A 22945-nucleotide genomic window follows, 5' to 3' on the forward strand; every position below is an offset into this window, starting at 1 on the left:
GGGCTTTTGTTCCCTGGCTGGCAGACCATTTGAAGATATCACTCTTGGGTAAGTTTCCCCTGCTTTCTCTGGTTTTCAAAGTAAAGATAATTTCCTCAATGCAACATTTTTGCCCTGGTTTGTATGCACGCATGCATAGGCTGTTCACAATGCATATATCAGCAACATAAAGTGCCATTATACATACATATCGTCGGTCAAACATTATGCTGTACTACAAATGGCTCATTGTTTGGATGACAATTTAAAGGAAGGAGGTTGGCTGAGGTGATTGGAGGGTCTCCTTACAAGGAGATGTTGGAGAGGTGCGCATGACTGCACACCGCTCCATTCACTTGACATATTTATAGAATCTGACAGGTCAGATCAACAATGAAAATAGTCTTTCCGGAGTTACAGGTCGGACTCCTGCTCTTCTTGAGGCCACATCATCTTTCCGCTCCTCACACTATCAAGAGACAAATTTTTCTTTTTTTTTTTTTAACATGATCCAGTGGAAGACGTAATTAAAAGGAAAATAACTGTTCAGTCTTACGAACAAAAAAAACATTCATTCAATATTCACCCAAGTGAATACTCGTATACGTATTTGGTTAAAAATACAGTCACGTCGTGTATATTAAAATAACATCACCAGACCTTTCTGTATAATAGATCTGAGTGTGATATAGACACCAAATACACTACAGCTTTCCTCTCAGTGCCCCGATGATGCTGCTTAGCTGGGAACAGTCTCCATAAGCCACCAGGCCTCCGTAGTTGGCCCAGCGGTCAGCACCTTTACCCTCAGCGCAAGGCTGGTGATAGGTAAGTTCTACCTTCGCCTCAGAACTGCACTTTAAACTCTTCGTCAGGTCTACCACACCCCCTCCGAGGGCTCGGAGCAGCGCGTGAGGTGCACAGGAGTCCCACTTAAAGGTGCTTCCTTCTGAGAGGACGTAGGCGTCGGCCAGGCCCTGAATGACGCACAAGATTTTGTAGCCGGCTCCTGAGGCGTACATCAGTTTTTCTGGTCCGCACAGGGAGGCCAGAGTGTCTTTCACCACCTGCTTCTCGCTGGAGCTGAGCACCACTGACAGTGCCCGACGTCCTTCGGGTCCAGTTTTGGGTTGTGACACTGAGCACACGTTGAGGTCGCCGTAGGAAACGCCCCAGAAGAGCTTCCCCTGCCAGCTGGAAACAAACGATTGGGTCGGAATATTATTCAGTGACATTACATCTGGCATAAGATGACAAATGTCCCTAAATGAGTAATGCTGTCTTTGATTAAAGCTTTTGACAAGAATCAACAAGCAGGATGTCCACAAAGCATCTTCAAAATTCAAAACTATTATTCAAAAAGCAATTGATGAGATGTCAATCAGATTTGTTTTATGTACTCAGTAATTATTAGTCAGTTATTCGCATTGAATTTTTGTATTTCAGGACATAAGCAAAGAAAAAAAAATCCTCGACCTTGACCACAAACATTTCTGCCTCACAACTGTCCAGCTAAGAAATGAACACCCAGTACTTCTTTTCATACTTGCGTACATTGTGGTTTTATGCGATAAGTACAACAGTCGTGCAGCTCACCTTCCACCTGCTGGTTCTTTGTGGTTGAACGGCTGGTTGATGACACCCATGACGGGCTCGCCTGTGCTGCGGAGGTAAACCCCGATGAGGACAAGGGCACAATGCAGACCTGAAGGCGACAGGTGACCCTCCTCCAGCACCTCCTCGCGGCCTTCTATGTACTGGCTGGTGGCATCTGAATCACCCGGATGACAAACACCTCAAGCCCCGTTGACGTTCCACTTGGCCGCAGCGTTGAAGACGAGACGCTCACCGATGGGGTCTATCCAGATGCCGAGCTCGGAAGGGCTGAGCGGTACCGTTAGTCCGTCCGCACTGGCGTCGACCGTGGCCGGGTCTTGGTGGATGGCCCGTGCCAGGAGCGCCGCCGCCGTCAGGTCGCCGTCCAGCACCGCGGCCAGAAGCGCTGCCGTTTCCTCCTCGGTGCCGCGCACGGTTACAGTCACACTCTCACCTGCGAGGCAGACCATGTGAGGCTTCAGTCATTGGACACATCCACAAGTCTCACATTTTGGAATTATTCTTTCATGTGCAGGAAAACTCCCAAAAAGAATACTCTTAAGTCTACTGAAACCTTCCCTAAAATTAATTTTACTCTCTTAAATTTAGCTATATCCTCTTAAATTATGTAAATACTCCTGGTGTACTTCAACACGTCTTAAAAGTTACCTAAATACTCTTTTTACGAATAAAGAAAATTGGATGATTGAAAATGTCATAAAAAAAGTACAAATTGTTGTTTGAAAATATATTCAACCACATGCAGAGTCCGTAGATTTTATTTGGTGATTTCTTCGCGTACCACCATTGGTTCTCGCACCAGACTTTGAGAATCACTACTCTAGAAAATTACCAAGTCCATTTTCAAACTTGTTGGATTCTTCTCCGTGGATGAAGCCGACCATCTCAGGGAACTGAACACAAAGACACCGAGCACATCAATGAGAGGAACAAAAGAACAAAACGGTCACCCTTGCATCATTCCCGAGTGGAGGACACCTCCATACCTGAGCGCCAACATCGTGCCGGATCACCTCCTGAATCACAACATCCGCAAGCGTCTTGAAGTCCTGCACAAACTTCTTATTCTTGTCATCTCCGGTCTTTTCTTGGACCAGGAGCTGGAAGAGGGCCGCCTCCTGCCTGCAGACGCGAGCCACATTGGCGGCTTTCTCCGACACCTGCAGCAGCAGCCTCAGCAGCTCGGCCATGTCTGGACCTCACTGAGGAGATTTTTAGTCAAAACAGAGCTGGAAAGTGTGACGTGGGGCTTGCATATGCTGGGCTAATTATAGCAGCAAATGAATACAGAGCATGTGGGGAAGCGAGGTGTTGCGATGGAAGGAAGTGGGTCATTGCATCGCTAAATTTGCCACCAATCTCGAAGGCAATGTTTCCTAACCTTCATTAAGCCGAGGCACATCTGAGGAAAATCTCCATCCAGAGCCAGGTGATTTTTCTCGCAGTCTTTCAAAGGTCATCAAGAGTTTTTAGTGAAGATTCATTTATCAGTTTTCGTCATTTTTATGTGTTTAGTATTTCACATTGTTTCATAAATGTTTAAATATAGTTATTCTCTATAAATGTCATTTTTTGTTCAAAATTTGGGGTGTATGGAATGGATGATTGGATTTACATAATTTCCTCAAGGAATTTTGCTTCAGTTCTCGTATGATTCAGTTTTAGTCCGATGTGTTAGAATTGGTTCATCACGAAACCTGAGGGTTCATTGTACATTGATTGTAGTCAATAAACAATTATTTTAAGACTACTCAAATGGAACTGTATAGCTGCCCCCGTTGCCCTGATAATCTTTAATCATGAATCACCGTTCTGAGGGACAGTGCCCAAACATCTCTACCAAGGTCAGCATCGACCAATCTCAAGGTCAAGTTTATTCCTTGAAAAATCCACACTACGAAATTCGTAGAATTACAAACGTGCAATATAATAACAACAATTGCTTTCATTTATCGAGTATTGTGGAACTGTTTTTCGGAATAGAAAAGACTGACTGTTTACCAAACATGCCACCTGTTTGTCGGTGGTACTGTCGAACTTGCGACATGTTTTTTTATGACATTTCAAATCACTATGCAATCAATAAGATGGTTATATTTTTGGAAAGCAACCCGTTCACATCAAATCTTAAATATCACCCCAAAGTTTCAAGCCGAAATAACGGAGACAGTGCGCGACACCAAGGTGATACCGATAGATAAATAAATAATAAAATAGAGAGTTGGCGTTATGTTTTCTTAAGACGTCAACAGAAGAAGCTGAAAAAGTTCTTCGTCCTTCTGACGTTCACTCAGCTTGATGACCGATAATGAGTGATCGTTGTCCAACAATTACATCTGTCAGGGCGGCTAGGAAATGTAACGTTAGCATAATTTTGGTTCACACGGGCAGCAAAGGAATGTAATCGCTTACCAAAAACGCCTTTGAAACGCTGCTTTCTTGATGTCTCGTCTTTTCCTGCTTGGTCAAAGAACGTTTTCACCGTCCCGCGGGCACCGATTCGCGGATAATTTGATGTGAATTTGACGTTTGAATTCGTTATTGGTAATTTTTTTTTTCGAGCTGCGCTCCCGTTTCTTGACGTCAGATGCAGGAAGGCGGGGCGTGGTGAGTTCATATCCAGGCAACCCGGAAGTAAGTAAGACACTCACAGCAAACAGGAAACAGTACAAATCCGGTCTTCCAGCGACCGTGTCAGTTGGAAACGTTTGCAAATGCGTCTCAATTACTTAAGAATACAGTACCGTAGAAAAGTTCGTTTATGTGACGAGTACCTCCACATGTCGCGGCCGATCATGTTAATGGTCTCTCACAATATTTATGAACAATGATTTAAAGGTAGGAAACAGATATCTATATGCAACACTTTATTTCTATACTTCGCTGCAAGAATTTTCAAGCAATTGTTTGGAAAATAATTGTCAAAAGGAGAATTTCCACTTAATTTCTATATCAAAGATAATTTTGATTATTTCTCATGCTATATTCAGAGAGGTTGATGTTTTGGCTATAAGGCTTGAACCCAAAATCTACCATAATAACCATCTTGAGGGGCACCACCCACTTTGCCCCAACAGAAATTAACAGTGGGTCACGACAATATTGTATATCCATAGACAAAAGTCATCACTTGCTCTAAAGAAGTTCACTTCAAGTACAAAAACTTAACTTGGTTCGACTCCCTGCCATGTCTTCCTGTACTCCTGGAAGAATTCTTCTGGGGTCCTCTGCAGTTCCGTCGTCACGGCCATCGTGATGTGGTCCATGTCATCAAAACCGCAGAGGTCTTCACTGCCCAAGCCCTCTAACCTACTGAAGATGCCGAAGGGCATTGACAAAGTGGGATCTAAAAAGTCTACTGACAAACCTGTGCCCAAGAAAAATCCAAGATCCCAACAACCTTGGTCGGAGAGTATGAGTGAGCCGGGTGGTGTCATGGAAGCGGATGCATCTGTGCTGGAATCAATCAATACAAAGCTAAGCAAGTTGGACATGCTTGACTCACTACAAGAAGACACCCGTGAGTTAACAAAGCATCCTAGAGTTTAGCCAAAAGCAGATTGAAGACCTGACAATGAAAATGCCTTCCTGAAGTGTGTGGTGGAAGAAGTGCAAAAAAAAATCAGTTGCTTCTATAACCTTGGACAATTAGCAAATGTAAGGACCTTATTGGACATACAGTGCAGAAAGATGAGAAACAATCTGATATTCTCTGGCATACAAGAGGATACCTTGACCAGAACGATGACCTGAAGGTAGACTTCAAAGAGTTTATTGCCCTTGTTGCCATGGTTACTTCCGCATGTCATTAACTATTCACCCCATTTTATGGTACAGTAATGCATACACCAACCAGTTGCAACATTCTGACCACTTGTACAATATACTGATCCAATGTAAGAAATGTAGCAAATATTCTGTCTTACAAAAAAAGCATTCATTTTGATTAACATGTTTATTATTGTGGTTATAATTTTCAGTAGAGATGTGCATCGCCATTACAGTACTTCCAACTCGTTACAGATCGTCATCATAATCTATCACCTCCTTGTGGTGAATCTGTGCACTTTTTGTAGCAAGCCCAATTCTGCGAATCATTTAGATAACAGATGGAAATCGAGTTCACGCCCTCAGATTTTTGTCCAAAAATTTCAGGATCTCCCTCCAAGATTCTTCCTGTGCAGCAGCGTGGCTAACGATGTTGCCTCCCCACAGAGTTGGGACTGCAGGGGAAACACAACAGGGCAGCAGTCAGTTATTTTGATCTTAGATTTACATAGAAAGACACCTGTGGCATTGCAATCGGGTGTCTGATTGTTAATTCACAGCTTGACAAGAATTGTGCGAAACCAAATAGTAATTTGGAGATCTCACTTTTTTCTGGTTTGACTCTCCAATAAGACATTCTTGTGTGTCGTCTGATTGTTAATGCACAGCTTGACAAGAATTGTGCGAAACCAAATAATAATTTGGAGATCTCACGTTTTTCTGGTTTGACCCTCCAATAAGACATTCTTGTGTGTGGTGCGTACGGAGGTTCAATCAGGTGGCCGGCGCCAGGATACGACAAACGGGTATACAGGTAGGATTTACCAGCTGTTTTCAGGCCATCTTCAATCTGAAAAGCACAAAAACTGAGCTGCACTCATGTGCACAAAAATCAACGTACTGTTACTGTGAAAAAGTAAGCTAATATGTACCAGTTTTGAATTCTCAGTGCTGCTTAAATTTTGGTCGTCTTCACCCAAAACGTACAGCAATGGACAGGACAGGTTCTCTATCTGCAAGGATGGGACACATTTCAAGATTTATTTTTTTGTTATATTGTTTCTAAATTACCAAGATGGTCTTCACGTCACCTTCACTAGGGTCCCAGGGGAATAGTTTTGGGGCAAAGTCGTGTCCTTAAAACAGATATAGCCTGCCGTATTGCGTGGCCAACATTTCTGGTCACTGAAAATAGTAATTTTAAAGAAAATGTCAGATCATTTGGGAAAAGTCATCGTGAGATTCCATGAATCAACAACCCTAAGCAACAACAGTGGGTTTCTACGACTTAAACTGTAAACTACGTCCCAAATACCTTTCTGATGATTGAGGCTTGCAAAAGGTTTGGACGATCTCCATGTTGGTTCCTGCTGGTCCATTGATACAAACCAAACAGGATGGCTGGAGAAGAGAGTCAAGTTTTTAATATTAGGCAAACGACATAGTCAACGCCTGATTTCTCATTGCTAAGATTGCATCTTGATTAATGTATGCTATTTAAATTGGGCCTAAAACTGATGCTGGCGGACCATGCCACACAGCGCATGAGAAACATGTTAGATTTGAATTCACGGAAATGGTGAACTAAGTACGCAACTGTACATTACTGTGCAACGTACATTTACATCAGCGAGTGTGGCCGTTCGGAGGGTCAGGTAGACTCCATAGCAGAGACTAATGACACCAATTCGATCGCCGCAGATTTGAGGATGATCTCGAAGGATATCAATTGCTTTCTGGAGAAAAAAAAACAGGCAAACAAAATACACTGTGGTTAAGGTAGTAAAATAAGTGAAGTTCTGTTAACTTGTGGTGTCATTTTGAAATGTCAATGGTGGTCATGTGCAGCATGCTGTGGTAAAAAATGATCATCATTTCATATATATATATATATATATATATAGAGAGAGAGAGAGAGAGAGAGAGAGAGAGAGAGAGAGAGAGAGAGAGAGAGAGAGAGAGAGAGAGAGAGAGAGAGAAATACATACCGTATCATCTTAATCAGCAATTTCCAAACAGTGTGCCATTCCCTTTTTTCACTTAATTGGCCCTAAAAAATATTTTTGCGCGACATCCAATGCAACATTTCTGTGACTATGGGGTACCACGCCCACTGATGCAGTGTTTGGTCCCTGTCCAACCAATGTGGTTTCAGTCATGATATGACCCGCGATGAAGGTTTGACACCCCTGCTCTTAAGGAAGCCTTTTTTTCTCACACTTTAAACCCTTCCCGTCACTTAACTTAGGTACATCTTGCCTTCATATATGCATCCGAACTGTCAATATCCAGTTGGACTGTCAGATCCTTGTGTTCCATGTAGGCGATGGAGAAGCTGGCAAAGCCCCTGGATGCAGCCAGGGATGAGCGGTACTCCACTAGTCCTCCACCCATACCCCATACGTCCAGCACGGCTGGAAACCTGCCCGGGCCTGCCAAGAGAGAGCAACAAGATTAGAGGAAAGACACTTAAAAGAGTAAAATTTGTAATCACATTTGTGCTCACCCGGCGGTAAGAATAACGTTCCCACAACTCCATTTTGGCGAATGTCTATTCTTTGAACACCTGGTGCCATGTACCAGCGCTCAGTGGTTGCAACAGCCAACTCAGAGTTCTCTCGCTCTCTGGGAGTCACATGACCTTCCAGTAAAGAAATGTCCACTATGAATGGAGTCTCGACATTCTTCTTTCGCAATCTTTGCAAAAAAAAAAAATAAAAAAAAGAATAATTGTGTCATTTTCTACCCATTCCTGGTCACAATACCAGTTTGTCACAAGGTCTTGATAGTCCTGTGGACCATAGATCAAAAATACTCTTGATTCATTACTTAAAGAAACTCAACACAATGAACATATGCTGAGGCCAAATCATACAGCACTCTGCAAAGGTTTGAGGACACAATATGAATTTGACTTCTAGCAATGTATAAATACAGTTGAGTTGAGTTAAATGATTATATAAGTAATAAATATAAACATCATGTGCGCGCATGTCAAATGACCAAACCCGGAAAACAAGTGAGGTGTCTGAGCCTTGAGGCATTGTGATGTTCCTTTCAGTCGACAGCTAGTGGCAGTACAACTCTGTAGTCACTGTGAGGATGTGGCACCACAAGAAGCTAAGAACACAATACAAGACCATGACAAATGTGATATGTGTTTTTGTGCACCTGCCTTAAACCATCTCTTTCTCCAGGAGCTGGCTGCAGGGCCCAGAAGAGACCCATTGGCTCACATCCCAAATACGAGCCACCCACAGAATGATCCCTTGCAACTGTTGAAGGCACAAGAAAGAAGGGCAGCAGAAGCTCGACCGGACATCATAAGCAACAGTAAAATTGTCATTACATCCAAGAATTTTCATCATTCATACTGAACAATTCACTATGCATTTATTTAAGAATCTAAAGCTATGCCCATCATGTGTATGAGCATGTTTCAGTTAAAAAAGACATTTTACACAAACGCGATATACTGTCAATGAAGAGTATGTGTGAGAACATGACTCACGGTTGACGGTGCCATCTGCACTGGTCTTATAGTGGCCAAAAGCCTCCCACAGGTCACCTTTCTCACTGCGCATTTGTGCACACAATGTAACCGGATACTGCGGTGGCATAAAACCTGCTTTTATGCTGATTGGCTCATCCACGAGGCCACGGGCTGGAGTGACTGTCAGCACAGGAGCTGGACTGGTACTGGTCCTCCATCGCATTGCTGGTGGAGACAAGTGTGTCATGCTCAGAGAGTCTGTACAAACTGGTCCAGGCCTTATTTGGACAAAAGTGATCTTTTTGTGACCATTGGAAGTTTGGAATCTGATCAAATGGCCATGACAGATGGGGTACCTCAAGGGTCCGTGCTTAGACCCCTTTTGTTCAGCTTGTACATGTTACGCTTGTGTCAAAATCTTTGCTGGTGGAGAAGTGTGTCAGGTTCAGAGTGTGTGTCAAACAATAGTCTTAAAAAGCCCTTATTCAGGTCAGAGCTGAGATCCAAACAGTGTTTTTAATGGGTAAAATTCTGTAAGCGACAATCAAATCAGAAGTACTTGGCAAATGTCTTTGAAAGTAGTGATTTAGGAAAGAAGCTATTGCTGTATTTCTCTTGTCGTCATTATCAATTTCTTCTTTGGTTTGTCTCTAATATCCTTGGGAAAAAGTAAACACACCAAAAACCACCATAGGTCTGTGCTTTATGAAAGTCAGATGCTCTTTTGGCATCAACAGCGGACTCACCCAACAGACTCATTAGAATTGGGTCCATGTTTTTGAAGAAAGTTGTTTTGTATTGGGAAATACAAATCAATTCAAGTCCAAGAACCTGTTTACATGAACGTGGTGTCGGAGAGGATGTCGCCACGTTTTTGCAGTAAGAGTTGGTTTCACTTATCAGCAAAAATTATGGCATTGGCGATTTATATATCCCAATAAAGATGTATAACATCGTCCAAATACAGCAATAATAGTAAATTGTCTACTCAGCCACATGTGATCAGGAGCAGTGCAAATTAAGACATCAAGAACAACCTGAACTTAAACTCATCTGAAACCTGAGACTTGTACTGTCTCGCTACCAATAATTAATATTAAATGTCTTTAGTTATTAATTATGTGCATGGCACACAACACAAACATTTTTACTGTACACATTTGCTATTTTTCTTACCTACAGTACTATGCAACCAACAAGTCTTCCTGTGTAGGTCAACATGTGGAGTCAGCTGCTTTCCTATGAGATGCCGGTATGGTCCCGCTCGCATTTGAGTTCCAAACATCATGAAAGGAATGGACATCCGTGAAGAAACAAGAAGCATTACAGTGATGTCCTCAAACTGGTTTCTACGAGCTCACTGAGTCCACATGAGAGAATGATGGATAATTTGATGTAACTTTTAGATTTGCATTCGTGATGGGTGGATTTTTTTTTTTTTTTTTTGCTTTATTCCACCTTCTTGACGTAAGGGCAGGAAGGCGGGCTGTGGCGCTTTCTCGTCCAGGTGAGCACAAGGAATCGGGAAGCCGGGGCGTGCGATGTTTACAAGTGCAAATCAGACCTTCCAGCTTCTTTCAACAAGAAATCGCTAGCTGCAGGTACGTCTTAATAAATTAGAATATTGTCACATAAGGAAATTTATTTCAATACCGTGGTTCAATTCAGAAGAGATCAAAAGCCTCCATTTCTCCATTTGAAATGCTTTCCAGGCCTTTACAGCAGCCTCTATCAGTTCATTCGAATTTCTGTGGTTTCCTCCTTCAGTCTCCCAATATGGAGGTGAAATGCGTGCTCTATTGGGTTCAGGTCCAGTGATTGATTTGGCCAGTCTAAGACCTTCTACTTTTTCCCCCCTGATGAAGTCCTTTGTTTTGTTGGCAGTGTGTTTGGATCATTGTCTTTTTGCATGTTGAAGCTTCCCATCTATTAGTTTGATTTTTTTTTTCTGGAAATTACCAGACAAAGTGGCTTTGTACACTTCGGAATTCATTCTGCTGTTCATGGTTGGTTTTTATGTTGATACTTTGTGGTACTTTTTAGTTTGGGAACCACTGCATTGGTTGAATGTTATTTACTACATTTCTGTTACAATTATAGACATTAGATAATTATATTTTATAGCCACCATGATAGACAAATATAATGTATGTATACAGTACAGTAGTTACAAACATTTGTCACATGCGGCTTTATTAAATACTGTAGTATGCTGTACTACTACCATGAAGATATTAATTTATGTGCATCGTAGGATTATCTGATGTCAGGTCTGCATTGGGAAATGTTTGCGGATGGCACATGAAATAAAAAAACAAACAAACACGTCTGCTCTTCACAATTTCTGTTTATTAATGACATATTAAAATCCTTTTTGCACAAGCTTTTATGGGTCAAATGTAAAAACGAAAAATGAAAATATCTCCAAAAACCTATGTGCTGGAAAAAAAGTAAAAACATGTTTTCAAATCATTATCATAAATACATTTCGGGACATGTCAAGCCATCTCAGATTAAAATGTGCAATTGACCAGTGTTACTCACACACTTTTGTAGCCAAGGATTTTGACGCAGGTTGACTGGGGGCTAAATTGATAGACAAATTGGCCATTCGCCAGCATGGCAAATGTGAGAAATATTTACCTCACCACACCCAGTCGCGAGTTGATGAACGTGGAGCTCATACCCTGAGAATATGTTGCGAAAGGACCTTTCAAAATTGAAATCTCCCAAGAGATATTCACCGACCAGCTGTAACATTATGACCACTTGCATAATATAACGATCCAGTATAAGAGCTGGAGCAAATATCCCCCTTACAAAAATAATAATGATCATCTTGATTGATGTGTTTATTATTGTGGTTATAGTATTAGGTGGTGTGCAAACCCAATTCCTATGAAGTTGGGATGCTGTGTTTAACTTAAATAAAAACAGAATTTAATGATTTGCAAATCATGTTCAACCTATTTTTAATTGAATCCACTACAAAGAAAACACATGTGAGGTTCAAACTGATTTTGATGATACTATGGACTGGAGATGATGAAATCGCTAATCTCCTTGCAATTGTATGTTGTTCATTAAACTGTTTGACTATTTTTTCCCGCAGTTGTTCACAAAGAGCTGAATCTCACCCCATCTTTGCTTGTGAATACTAAACAATTCAGGAAGCTCCTTTTATACCTAATCATAGCGCACACGTGTTCCCAGTTTCCTGTGGGATATTCCTAATAGGTGTTTGATGAGCATTCCTCAACTTTCTCCATCTTTTTTGCCACCTCTCCCACCTTTTTTTGGACTGTGTTGCAGCCATAAAGCACAAAGGTTTAATGTAGGTTGAACACAATTTGCAAATCATTGTATTCTGGTTTTATTTATGTATAACCCAGTGTCCCAGCTTCATTGGAATTGGGTTTGTAGAATTGCAGTTCAGCACATCATCATGACAGCTGTGTGTACTAAGTGTTAGAATATATGTGCATAGGTTATACAGTATTTACTATGATTATATTTACAAAACATTTGCTTAGGAGTGTTATCTTGCAAAAAAACCCATTTACTATGAGATGAGTTTACTCTGAGTGGTTTGTCCGTTTGGGGAGGCCTCTAGGCTCCTGTTAGCAGCTTTGAAGTTAACACCCTTTGATGAAGTTAACGGCCTCTGATAAAATTAACTTCTGCTTATGAAGATAACATCAACCCCAGGACGTTGCACTGTGGGGCGTCAACGGCTGCGATCACGGACCACTAACCTCCAGCATGACCCCTCTAACCACCTCGGGAATGATCTGTGTGTTCTGATTGAATGCCCCATTTGGAGAACTCAGTGCTGTTCTGAAACACTCGCCCACACCCGCTGAGAAGATCGTGTATCAGAGACATCCTTTAATAAATACAAGGAGACAAAGGCTGTTTCTTCAGAGCTGTCCAGGGTCTGTAACGGTTTCCACATCTAAGATAGCTGCAAAGCTATTCCGAGATTGTAAACTGAGACATGTCTCAGCGCGCTTTCTTTGCAAGAAAGACAACTCTGCTTGCCTCTTCTTGTCTCTCTGATGTTTCCGAACTTTGTCTTCAGGGTCTGATTAAATCCTAGACCTGATGCTAAGTTAGTTAGCTATTTCGTTAAATGAGAGTCAAGGTGAAAAGGTTTCATCAGAATCGATATCATTCACAATTCAACATTTGTAACTAAAGCTGTGATAACACTACCCGTGAAAAGACCTGAGGAGTTAACTTGTAAATACTAGGAAACTATCAGTCACAACATAAAAGAGTGCAGTTAGTTGTTTCTTGACTGGGTAATTTTTCCCCACTTCCCCCTGTACATCATTCAAGATTCATTCATTGTCATCACGACCGAACATCACCTTCCTTTGTGGTGCATCTGTGGCAAGGGCAACTTTATATTTATTACATAACACTCAAGTTCACGCCCTCAGATTTTTGTCCAAAAATTTGAGGATTTCCTTCCAAGCATCTTCCTGTGCAGCAGCATGCGGTGCAGTATGACCCCCCCACAACGCGAGCACTGCAAGAGAAACAGATAGATATTTTGAAATATTAGATATTTCGACCGTACACAGGACACGTGGTATTGCAGTCGAGTGTCTGGTTATTAATTCACACGCTCGAGAATTGTAAGGGATCCCTCAAGGGTCCATGCTCGGACCCCTTTTGTTTGTCGGAGATCTCACTTTTTTCTGGTTTGATTCTCCACACAGACATTCTTGAGTGTGGTGTGTAAGGTGGTTCGATCAGGTGGCCGGCGCCAGGATATGACAAACAGGTATACAGGTGGGATTTACCAGCTGTTTTCAGGATATCTTCAATCTGAAAAGCACAAAAGTGGAGCTGTATTAACTTGAAATGTGCAGCCACGTCGACTGAGAAGAGGTTAACTCATATTTTTGTACCAGGTTTGCATTCTCAGTACTTGGAAAATTTTGGTCATCTTCACCCAAAATGTACAGCAATGGACAGGCCAGGTTCTCTATCTGCAAGGATCAGACACATTCCCAGTATTTTTTCTATGGTTTCCAATTTACCGAGCTGGTCTTCACATCACCTTCACTTGGGTCCCAGGAGAAAAGTTTTTGGGTGAACCCAGTTTCTTAAAACTGAGATAACCTGCCTCATCCCGTGGCCAAAGTCTTTGGTCACTGAAAATAAATTTCACAGAAAACAACAGATCATTCGGAAAAAGTTTTGTTTCGCGATTCCAGAAAATGAAAACAGAGGTGATATTCTACACAAGATTTCTAACCCCGACCAGCTACAGTGTATTTCTATACCCACCCGAAACTGTAAACTGTTTTTTTTTTTGTAAATACCTTTCTGATGCTTGAGGCTTGCAAAAGGTTTGTGTGAGCGCCACGTTGCTTCCGGCTGAGCCATTTACACAAACCAAACAGGATAGCTGTCAAAAAGAGTGACAATTTTTAATACAAGGCAAACAACACCATCACCAACCGGTTTCTCATTTCCAACGTTGCATCTTGATGAATGGATACTATTTAAAGTGGGCCTAAAACTAATGGTGGATGATGTACCATACCACACAGAGAAACATCATGTTAGATTTGCATTCATGTACATGTTTGACTTTGCAAGTTCAAGAAGCAATTTCCACACTTTCAAATACGGTATACTGTACACAACTGTGCGACGTACGTTTACATCAGAGAGTGTGGCTGTTCGGAGGGTCAGGTAGACTCCATAGCAGAGACCAATGATACCAATTCGATCACCACAGATCTGAGGATGTTCTCGAAGGATATTAATTGCTTTCTGAACAAAAGGGGAGGGAAAAAAGAAAAATAAAACATTAGATGACATCGTTCATTTCATGAATGAAGTTCCGTTAAGTTGTGGCATCATTTTCAAATGTTACTGGTGGGCATATGCAGCACACTTAAAAGGCTGTTGTAGGATCAACATTCAAGTTTAGGATTTTCCTGGACTGGCCCAGATGGTGCAGCGCTTGCTGAAGTGTCCAAAGTGGAGTAAATTAATTTTTTGTCCTCTTAAGTAATTTCCACCCAGTATGCCAAAAATTATTTATAAACAGAAAAAAAGAACCTCCACTTTTAGCTCAAAATTAAGTGATCCAAAAAGATCTTCCAAACATTTTTTTTTGTGTGACCAAAAATCCTTAAACATGTAGTTAAATACGTTGATGCTTGTCAGTATTTTATTTATTTTTGCTAACTTGTGATTTCAAACAAGTTATCCATCGATATGTTGGCAAAATGAAAACCAAATGCAGAAGTAAATACTTAAATAAAACGATATGCGCACGGTTTCAGTCATAATAAAGTGACCTATTTTTTACCCTTGCTCAACAGGGAACCTTCCTTTCTCATAGCCTACTTTGAACGGCTCCTGTCACCTAACATATAGGTGCATCTTGCCTTCATATATGCATCCGAACTGTCAATATCCAGTTGGACTGTCAGATCCTTGTGTTCCATGTAGGCGATGGAGAAGCTGGCAAAGCCCCTGGATGCAGCCAGGGATGAGCGGTACTCCACTAGTCCTCCACCCATACCCCATAAGTCCAGCACGGCTGGAAACCTGCCCGGGCCTACCAAGACAATGCAACAAGATTAGAGGAAAGACACTTAAAAGAGGAACATTTGTGATCACATTTGTGCTCACCCGGCGGTAAGAATAACGTTCCCACAACTCCATTTTGGCGAATGTCTATTCTTTGAACACCTGGTGCCATGTACCAGCGCTCAGTGGTTGCAACAGCCAACTCAGAGTTCTCTCGCTCTCTGGGAGTCACATGACCTTCCAGTAAAGAAATGTCCACGATTAGTGGAATCTTGACATTCTTCTTCCGCAGCCTTTGGAAAAAACAACAATAGTGTCATTTTCTACCCTTCCACAGCAACGATAACAGCACGACATGAGGTTTTGATAGTCCTGTGGACTACAAGTCAAAATATCTGATCAATGAATATGACAAAAAGAAACCTGAAAACAATGAACATAGACACTTAATATCTCACTGTTCAAAGGTTTTAGGAAAGCATTTGATTTCCACTTCTAGCAGTGTTAAATGTCGACATACAAAAAAAACGAGATTGTCACAGAGAACTACAGTGTGTTGACCTCAGCCTCGACCAAATTATTAAAAGAAGAAATCTTGGGAGGATCGTGTTTGTATTCATTGTCCATCTGCTACTTTATAGCTAATGGAAAATGATGAACAGATGGGAGGTGTGCACAGTTCACTTGATGCAAAATTCACTCAAATGGTGAAATTAAATTACCAGAATCAGATCGTGACCTAAGCAAGACAGCAATTTCTTGGCCTATGCGCCACCCTACAAAGTTGTGTGGAAATATTTATTATAATGACATGAGATTGTGACACTACATGAAGCTAGGAACACAATGCGAGACCACTTCAAATGAGATATGTATTTTTGTGCACCTGCCTTAAACCATCCCTTTCACCAGGACCTGGCTGCAGGGCCCAGAAGAGACCCATTGGCTCACATCCCAAATACGAGCCACCCACAGAATGATCCCGAGCAACTGGTGAAGGCACAAGAAAGAAGGGCAGTAGAAGGTCGACAGAAGATCACAAGTAGCAACATGTGTCATGGGGAAATCATGTCTGACATCGAATTTGACATTTTAGTCAATAAACTTGCATCAGCCATAATAAACAATATTTGAAAGCTAGTGCATTCACAAGGTTGTGGTTTGTGTCATTCGCTATACATTAATTTAAGAATCCAAAGCTTTGCCAATCATGCGTTTAAGCATGTTTCGGTTAAAAAAGAAAGTTTACACAAATGTGATATACTGTCAATGAACAGCATGTGTGAGAACATGACTCACGGTTGACGGTGCCATCATACTGTCAATGAACTACATGTGTGAGAACATGACTCACGGTTGACGGTTCCATCTGCACTGGTGTTATAGTGGCCAAAAGCCTCCCACAGGTCACCATTCTCACTGCGCATTTGTGCGCACAATGTCACCGGATGGTTTGGTGGCATGAAACCTGCCTTTATGCATATTGGATCATCCACAAGGCCGCGGGCTGGAGTGACTGTCAGCACAGGAGCTGGACTGGTACTGGTCCTCGATTGCATCGCTGGTGGAGATAAGTGTGTAATGTTCAGAGAGTCTGTACAAACTGGTCCAGGCCTTATTAGGCGGTAAGGAATCTTTTTGTGACCATTTGTAGTTTTGTGACCATGGCCAATCTGATCAAATGGCCATGACATAAGGGGTCCCTCAAGGGTCCATGCTCGGACCCCTTTTGTTCATGTTACACTTAGGTCAAAATCTTCGGCACGCTAATGTTGACTATCATGACTATGCAGATGGCATGCAGGTATATTTGACAGTCTCACCAAATGACTACAGTTCAATTAAGGTGTTGTGTCACTGTCTAATGCCCCCAGAGAAAAAAGTAATTGAACCGAATGAACCGAAATTTCCATCAACTTTGTCTGCCCATAGATTCAGATGTGACTTTCAGCAGTCAGATCAAATCAATCACTTACACAGCCTTTTACCAGCTGAAAAACATGCCTACAATGAAGGGTCGCATGCTCCAACAAGAACAGGAGAAGCTTATCTTTGCTTTTACCTCTAGAAGACTTGAGTTTTGTAATGTATTTTTACTCTACTCCCTGAAAAGAGTAGTTCATTCAAAAAGCTGCATTTGGGGTTCTGACCAGAACAACGTGATTACAGCATATTACTCCAGACTTTACAATGGCTCCGAATCCACTGTCGGAAAGACTTTAACTTTTTTGCTGTGATCTAAAAGGGCCGTGGGTCAGATTTTACTGGGTAAATTGCTGTTAGCGCGAGTCAAGCCTATCTCTGCTGACATTGGTTGAGAGGCAGTGTACACCCTGGAGTCGTCGCCATCTCATCGCAGGTACCATGTGAAAATAGTAAATAAGAAACAATTCAATTCAAGTCCAAGAACCTGTTTTCATACACATGGTGTCAATATAAGGAAATGTGACAGACGATTATGAGCATCACAAAAAGTTCTATCCAGGTTTCCAGAGGAAGAGTTGATTTCACTTGAGATTCAACAAAAAGCCATTTCACACAAACTTTGGCATTGGCCATTTGTGCATCCCAGTCAGGGTTCACAACAGGGTCCATATAACAATGCTAAACAGTCCACTCAGTGGCACGTTAGAAGCAGTTAGAAGTATTGCAAACATAGAAATCAAGAAGAACCTGAACTCAAAATATATCTAAAACCCCCGGCTTGGACTTTATCTCTAGCAATCATGAATATTAAATGTCTGTGCCAAGATGATATGTATGACACACCACACCAACATTTTTACAGTACGCTATTGCTATTTTTCTTACCTACAGCACTATGCAACCAGCAAGTTTTCCTGTGTAGGCAAACACGAGGAGTCAGCTGCTTTCCTATGAGATGCCGGTATACTGCCACTCGCACCTGAGTCCCAATCATTATGCTTAGTCTGTCCTGGAAATGGACATCAGTGGAGAAACAAGAAATGATCCTGTGATGTCTTAGAACTGCTTTCCACACGCTCACTGCGTTAACAATATCTTGGAAATGACTGGAGGGTTAATGTGCTCCATGGCTTGAAATGAACCTTGACCCTTAATTCTCTGTGCAGTCAAAGGAAAAAAAGATAGCGGTAATGTTTAATCAGGAAGTAAGCTAGTGATGTTTACCAATTTCAAAATATTACCGATTTGACACGTTGTCCATTACCTGTTCTTATGTTGTCATGCCTTCTTCAGTAGAATTCATACATGAACCCCATGAATGGTAAATCTTCTTATGCTGATCAAAATACCAATGTATATATATCCTGATATCGTACAGAGGCCTAAAATGACAATAAATTAATGGAAATGTACTGGGCTCTTTTCTGCATTTATTTATAAAATACATATTTTATACAAACCACACAGTTTAAAATATCTGGTTTTATAACCACTTTTCAAGGAATGCAGTAAAGTGCAGACGACATTTAAGTACATGTATACCTATTACCGATTGCCTACTATTCATTGAGTAGAAGTGCTAATAAATGAACCCGTGTGTGTGTGTGTGTGTGTGTGTGTGTGTGTGTGTGTGTGTGTGTGTGTGTGTGTGTGTGTGTGTGTGTGTGTGTGTGTGTGTGTATATATATATATATATTTTTGTGAATTTGTGAATGCATACACTTTGTTTTTCTTCTTTCTTCTTTCTACCCACAATCTTGCTGCTGTAGACTGTAAATTTCCCCAGTATGGGACAAATAAAGGATATCTTATCTTATCTTTTATATATATATTATTCTTGCATAAGCGAGGATAACAACCAATAAGGGTTTTCCATGACAAATGGGGGTTGGCGTTAATATTAAATAAATGAATAATTTTTAAATTAAAAAAAAAAAAAAGTTAAATAGTGGGGCGGGAAAATGTGCAAATAGGTGACTCCACGTTCGTCGAACCATGAGTATGCAGAGGTCTGTTGTATGTTTATTGGCAATACTGTTCGGTTTCACTATTACAATTACCATGATACTATATGCTGGATTTAGTTTGCGTGCAAAAAATCAAAACCAAAACCAAAAATTGTATTGTATAATACACAAAGGCTTACCTTGATAGTATTCAACAGAGTTGATTTGGTCCAGATGTTTTGCCAGATTTATCAGCAAAATTCAGCTTAAATCCTGACTGTTTTGCGTCTGAGATCACACTTGCCAGTAAGAGAAATATGCAAAACCTGCTTTAACATGTCAGAGTAATTTATAGTGGGGAAACCGGTATCCGTTCAGTGTTCAGCTTAGTGTAAATCGCACACACACCCTTTCTAAAAATTTGAGCGGATAACTTCGTAAGCAAAATCAATTCAAAAGACAAATCACATATGACAAATGACAGAATGGCCAAATTTAGACAATTTTAATTGTGCAAAACAGATTCTCTCTGTAGTGAGCTAGTAATTAGTGTAAACGTGTCAATGTTCACCCTTAGTCTAGACGTCTTTCATGGCTACAGAGTACAGTACTTTTAAGCATTCTGCAAATAAACAGATCACGAAACCACAAATAGTCATTTTTTAAAAAAAATTTTAAGTAATTTATTTTGCCCTCTAGCGATAATGTCATATTATCCGGAAATCGTCACGTAAGGAATACTGTACTGTAATTTACTAGGAGGCCTGTTGGTTCATAATGTGTTTTATTTTGAAAGTTCGCACTTAACCCCATCTTTTTCCGGTTCAAGAATGTTTCCGGTTCAAAGTTATGACTTGACTGGTGTTTTGGACTTGTCTGGTAGGAATGGAGGCCTGGATTTTAGCAAGTTTATAATGGGTGTAAAAACCAAGTGATTGGATTATTTTAGTCGTTCATCTTTTCCAGCTTCAATGGTCAGGTCTGCTATGTATCTCGCTCTCTCTTTTTTTTTAAGAGGTCCCTATTTTTCTCATTTTGAATAGCCGTTGTAACTTGCCCTCACAGTACGGCTAAACCGGGGTGAACTGGAAGTCACACAGTCGCGTTGTAATTTTGCATTACGTTTTATTATTTTTAATGTGTATTGTATTTAGTGTGTGTTCGTAGGTTTTATAGCATTGGCTAACCGTTGAACACGTTTTAATTACCATTTGGTTAGCTCCGTTGTTGTCCGCACAATCGTTTTATTTCGAGTGTTTGGCCGTCGCAATTGACATTTGTTGTTTCTATCAAACGGTGTTTCAATCTCTAACCTGTTTGAACACGATATCAAGAGAACCTTTTCGCACTGTGTCCCGGTTTCTTACATTATTAGATTAGATTTTTTTTTTCATGGACACAGGCATCGTTAAAGTAATATGTGTGTTTAAGAATATTGATGACGCACAGCAGGATTTCTTGTGCTGGTTGCGTTTAATGGTCTCAATCTCAAACCCTGGCGAAAACAGCAGAAAGCAATGTCCTCCTTGTCATTATATGGAGACAGCATACCTCTCCCCATGGACAAGAGAAAAAAGGGAGAGTCAAATGCGTTGAATTCAACTTAAAAGAGGCAGTGACACATTAATTATTGAAGCAGGAGAACACCATTTTTTTTTTGTTAAGAGTTATGATTGGGTTAAAAAGGAATGCCAGCATGAGGTCTTCTATTTGAGACGTGTTTTTTTTTCTTCTTCTTCAGATGCTGCAATTGACACACCGTGAATGGCATATCTGTTAACAGCTGGGCCAGCTAAAATCTTCCTTTGGATTTGCATTTTGAGTCCACAATGGGTAGCCACTTCCGAAGCTACATCTGGGACCCTGTCCTCATTGTGTTTCAAATTGTGTTGATGCAATGCATCTACTACAGCTTTCTCGGCTTGTGGTTGGCAGGAGTGGACTGTCTTGTGCCAACACATAGCTCACTGGACCAGATCTTCAGCTATGAAGTGAGTGCAGGCCTTCATTTTAACCCAGAATGGTAATTGTTATATTTTTGTGCCGAGTTTGTACACCTAGTGACACTGTTATTTGTTTGTTAGGTCCTTGGTTTTGCATCGATACTGGGCAGGCTCTCAATGATGGCGTTCGTTCTGAACTCTCTTACCTGGTGAGGCTTTATAACAACTAAACTGACTAACACTTACATATGGATGATATACACAAATGAATGGGAACTTTTTATACACCATTACATCAGATTTTGAATCGACATTCAGCTTTAATATTAAGACATTGTAAAGTGAATGCAGAGATTTGTTGGGGGTCGGGGGAGTGGTAATAGGCCTCAAACCGGACCCAGTGATGCACTTGGGCCCCTGCGGAGTTGCCCATTCAGTCAAAAGTCAACTTGAGTGACTTTGTTTGAATCAGTCAGTTCAGATATTAAATCAGATATTCAATAATAATATGAATGCATCAGATTCAAATGCCAGTTTTCTCTAACAATCTTAAAGCGCCCACAATGGATACTTTACATGCACTCATAAATTCAGATTGTGGTGGCTGTAAACTATGTATGTAACCACAGCAGCCCAGGAGCAGTTTGACATAAGCGGGGCTGTCAGTGTGGGCCGACACTCCCTCCGAGCACCACCAAACATTCACACCCAGCCATAATTGCTAATTTGTCCCATTACTTGGGTCCCTTAAAAGGTGTGGGGCAAATATACAAACTATTGTAATTCCAACACCATTCACCTGATTTGTTTAAAGCTGAAAGTCCATGAAAGCGAATATTATCTTTGCAAATGCATTGGTTGGTGGCGGTCGTGTCTGCAGTTGTATCAAAAGTCAAAATCATCAAAACACAATACCTGCTGTGTTTTTGTGTGTTCAGTATGAATTAATGAACGTATCATTGCTACAGCGCACTGGGCTTGTGGTTCTTCATCCGCCGGGGCAAGCAGTGCCTGGACTTCACTGTCACGGTGCACTTCTTCCATTTGATCATCTGTTGGATCTATAATGCTCGCTTTCCCTCTTCGCTCTCGTGGTGGCTCGTCAACTTGGCCTGCATGGCGTTGATGGCGGTCATCGGCGAGTACTTGTGCATGCGGACCGAGCTCAGGGCCATCCCAGTCAATTCTGGACCCAAGTCGAACCTTTGAATTGTTTTCGTGGCACCCTGCTGAAAATGGACAGTTTGGCACATGTTGGACGAACTTTTCTCACAGGACGATAAAGAAAGCGAACATGGCACATGCATTGGACTGATTTTTATGGATCTGCTGTACATCAAATGGCCTATTTATTATTGACTTTCCATTAAACTATGGACTGTTTTGTTCTGTGCAGGAATTAAGACAGACTTAAATGTGTCTCAGAGAGGATGTTGGCTGCATGTCCTCTTTGCTATTTTTTTTTCTTTTGCTTAAATATATTTGCTCTCAGAGGGGGGAAAATGTGTAAACTTAATTATAGTCAAACGTCTGTGACTGCAAGCTGGTTTGAGTTGACAGCAAACATTGGAGCAAACATTTCATAAAAAATATGCCAATTAACAGGTGAACCGATCAAGGTCAAATTGAGGTTGTAAAAACATTTCTTTCTTTCTTTTTTTTTTCTTTTTTTTTTTTAACCAAGTGTGTTTATCATTTTACACAGCAAGCAT

At 41.1% G+C, this 22945-nt stretch overlaps 4 protein-coding genes across 7 annotated transcripts; 1 reads left to right on the forward strand and 3 right to left on the reverse strand.

Moving 5' to 3' along the window:
* Nucleotide 1: 1 nt before the first annotated feature.
* inpp1 (inositol polyphosphate-1-phosphatase) lies at nucleotides 2–4215 on the reverse strand. Its single transcript, XM_019880892.1, has 6 exons — nucleotides 4009–4215; nucleotides 2583–2798; nucleotides 2429–2489; nucleotides 1829–2029; nucleotides 1576–1750; nucleotides 2–1173 (listed from the first exon to the last, which is right to left on the reverse strand). The coding sequence occupies exons 2-6, from the start codon at nucleotides 2784–2786 to the stop codon at nucleotides 684–686; spliced, it is 1131 nt and encodes a 376-aa protein (XP_019736451.1). The 5' UTR covers nucleotides 2787–2798; nucleotides 4009–4215; the 3' UTR covers nucleotides 2–683.
* Nucleotides 4216–5565: 1350 nt separating this feature from the next.
* LOC109522368 (acyl-coenzyme A thioesterase 4-like) lies at nucleotides 5566–10280 on the reverse strand. The gene is made up of 11 exons (XM_019880887.1): nucleotides 10034–10280; nucleotides 8876–9082; nucleotides 8540–8639; nucleotides 7871–8061; nucleotides 7624–7796; nucleotides 6984–7100; nucleotides 6680–6765; nucleotides 6456–6549; nucleotides 6297–6377; nucleotides 6079–6214; nucleotides 5566–5819 (listed from the first exon to the last, which is right to left on the reverse strand). Exons 1-11 carry the CDS (start codon nucleotides 10179–10181, stop codon nucleotides 5719–5721), a joined length of 1434 nt encoding a protein of 477 aa, XP_019736446.1. The 5' UTR covers nucleotides 10182–10280; the 3' UTR covers nucleotides 5566–5718.
* Nucleotides 10281–12725: 2445 nt separating this feature from the next.
* On the reverse strand, nucleotides 12726–19641 carry LOC109522369 (acyl-coenzyme A thioesterase 4-like). 3 transcript variants are annotated; one of them, XM_019880888.1, is made up of 13 exons: nucleotides 19491–19641; nucleotides 18609–18726; nucleotides 18230–18353; nucleotides 16773–16979; nucleotides 16309–16408; nucleotides 15521–15711; nucleotides 15274–15446; nucleotides 14534–14650; nucleotides 14194–14279; nucleotides 13929–14022; nucleotides 13777–13857; nucleotides 13558–13693; nucleotides 12726–13391 (listed from the first exon to the last, which is right to left on the reverse strand). In XM_019880888.1, the coding sequence occupies exons 3-13, from the start codon at nucleotides 18336–18338 to the stop codon at nucleotides 13291–13293; spliced, it is 1395 nt and encodes a 464-aa protein (XP_019736447.1). In that variant the 5' UTR covers nucleotides 18339–18353; nucleotides 18609–18726; nucleotides 19491–19641; the 3' UTR covers nucleotides 12726–13290. The 3 variants fall into 3 exon arrangements, with proteins under 3 accessions (XP_019736447.1, XP_019736449.1, XP_019736450.1); XM_019880890.1 differs by lacking the exon at nucleotides 18609–18726; XM_019880891.1 differs by lacking the exons at nucleotides 18230–18353; nucleotides 18609–18726 and having other exon boundaries at nucleotides 19491–19640.
* Nucleotides 19642–20123: 482 nt separating this feature from the next.
* sys1 (SYS1 golgi trafficking protein) lies at nucleotides 20124–22801 on the forward strand. 2 transcript variants are annotated; one of them, XM_019881381.1, is made up of 4 exons: nucleotides 20124–20269; nucleotides 21032–21281; nucleotides 21375–21442; nucleotides 22202–22801. In XM_019881381.1, the coding sequence occupies exons 2-4, from the start codon at nucleotides 21120–21122 to the stop codon at nucleotides 22440–22442; spliced, it is 471 nt and encodes a 156-aa protein (XP_019736940.1). In that variant the 5' UTR covers nucleotides 20124–20269; nucleotides 21032–21119; the 3' UTR covers nucleotides 22443–22801. The 2 variants fall into 2 exon arrangements, with proteins under 2 accessions (XP_019736940.1, XP_019736941.1); XM_019881382.1 differs by having other exon boundaries at nucleotides 20124–20264.
* Nucleotides 22802–22945: the final 144 nt, after the last annotated feature.

This window comes from Hippocampus comes, unplaced genomic scaffold (genome assembly GCF_001891065.2).
Source record: "Hippocampus comes isolate QL1 unplaced genomic scaffold, H_comes_QL1_v1.1 scaffold68, whole genome shotgun sequence".
Lineage (NCBI taxonomy): Eukaryota > Metazoa > Chordata > Actinopteri > Syngnathiformes > Syngnathidae > Hippocampus > Hippocampus comes.

What these genes read in the sequence shown, in the direction of transcription:
- inpp1 (XM_019880892.1), bottom strand. Translation starts at nt 2,786, where the DNA reads ATGGCCGAGCTGCTGAGGCTGCTGCTGCAGGTGTCGGAGAAAGCCGCC. An exon ending in GGCACGATGTTGGCGCTCAG is followed by an intron (nt 2,490 to 2,582) that starts GTATGGAGGTGT and finishes CTTTGTGTTCAG; the next exon opens with TTCCCTGAGATGGTCGGCTT. An exon ending in CATCTGGATAGACCCCATCG is followed by an intron (nt 1,751 to 1,828) that starts GTGAGCGTCTCG and finishes CGGGTGATTCAG; the next exon opens with ATGCCACCAGCCAGTACATA.
- LOC109522368 (XM_019880887.1), bottom strand. Translation starts at nt 10,181, where the DNA reads ATGCTTCTTGTTTCTTCACGGATGTCCATTCCTTTCATGATGTTTGGA. An exon ending in CCACACTCGCTGATGTAAAT is followed by an intron (nt 6,766 to 6,983) that starts GTACGTTGCACA and finishes TCTCTTCTCCAG; the next exon opens with CCATCCTGTTTGGTTTGTAT. An exon ending in AAGCCTCAATCATCAGAAAG is followed by an intron (nt 6,550 to 6,679) that starts GTATTTGGGACG and finishes TACTATTTTCAG; the next exon opens with TGACCAGAAATGTTGGCCAC.
- LOC109522369 (XM_019880890.1), bottom strand. Translation starts at nt 18,338, where the DNA reads ATGATTGGGACTCAGGTGCGAGTGGCAGTATACCGGCATCTCATAGGA. An exon ending in GGTGAAAGGGATGGTTTAAG is followed by an intron (nt 15,712 to 16,308) that starts GCAGGTGCACAA and finishes TTTTTTCCAAAG; the next exon opens with GCTGCGGAAGAAGAATGTCA. An exon ending in AACGTTATTCTTACCGCCGG is followed by an intron (nt 15,447 to 15,520) that starts GTGAGCACAAAT and finishes TTGTCTTGGTAG; the next exon opens with GCCCGGGCAGGTTTCCAGCC.
- sys1 (XM_019881381.1), top strand. Translation starts at nt 21,120, where the DNA reads ATGGGTAGCCACTTCCGAAGCTACATCTGGGACCCTGTCCTCATTGTG. An exon ending in ACCAGATCTTCAGCTATGAA is followed by an intron (nt 21,282 to 21,374) that starts GTGAGTGCAGGC and finishes TTTGTTTGTTAG; the next exon opens with GTCCTTGGTTTTGCATCGAT. An exon ending in GTTCTGAACTCTCTTACCTG is followed by an intron (nt 21,443 to 22,201) that starts GTGAGGCTTTAT and finishes TCATTGCTACAG; the next exon opens with CGCACTGGGCTTGTGGTTCT.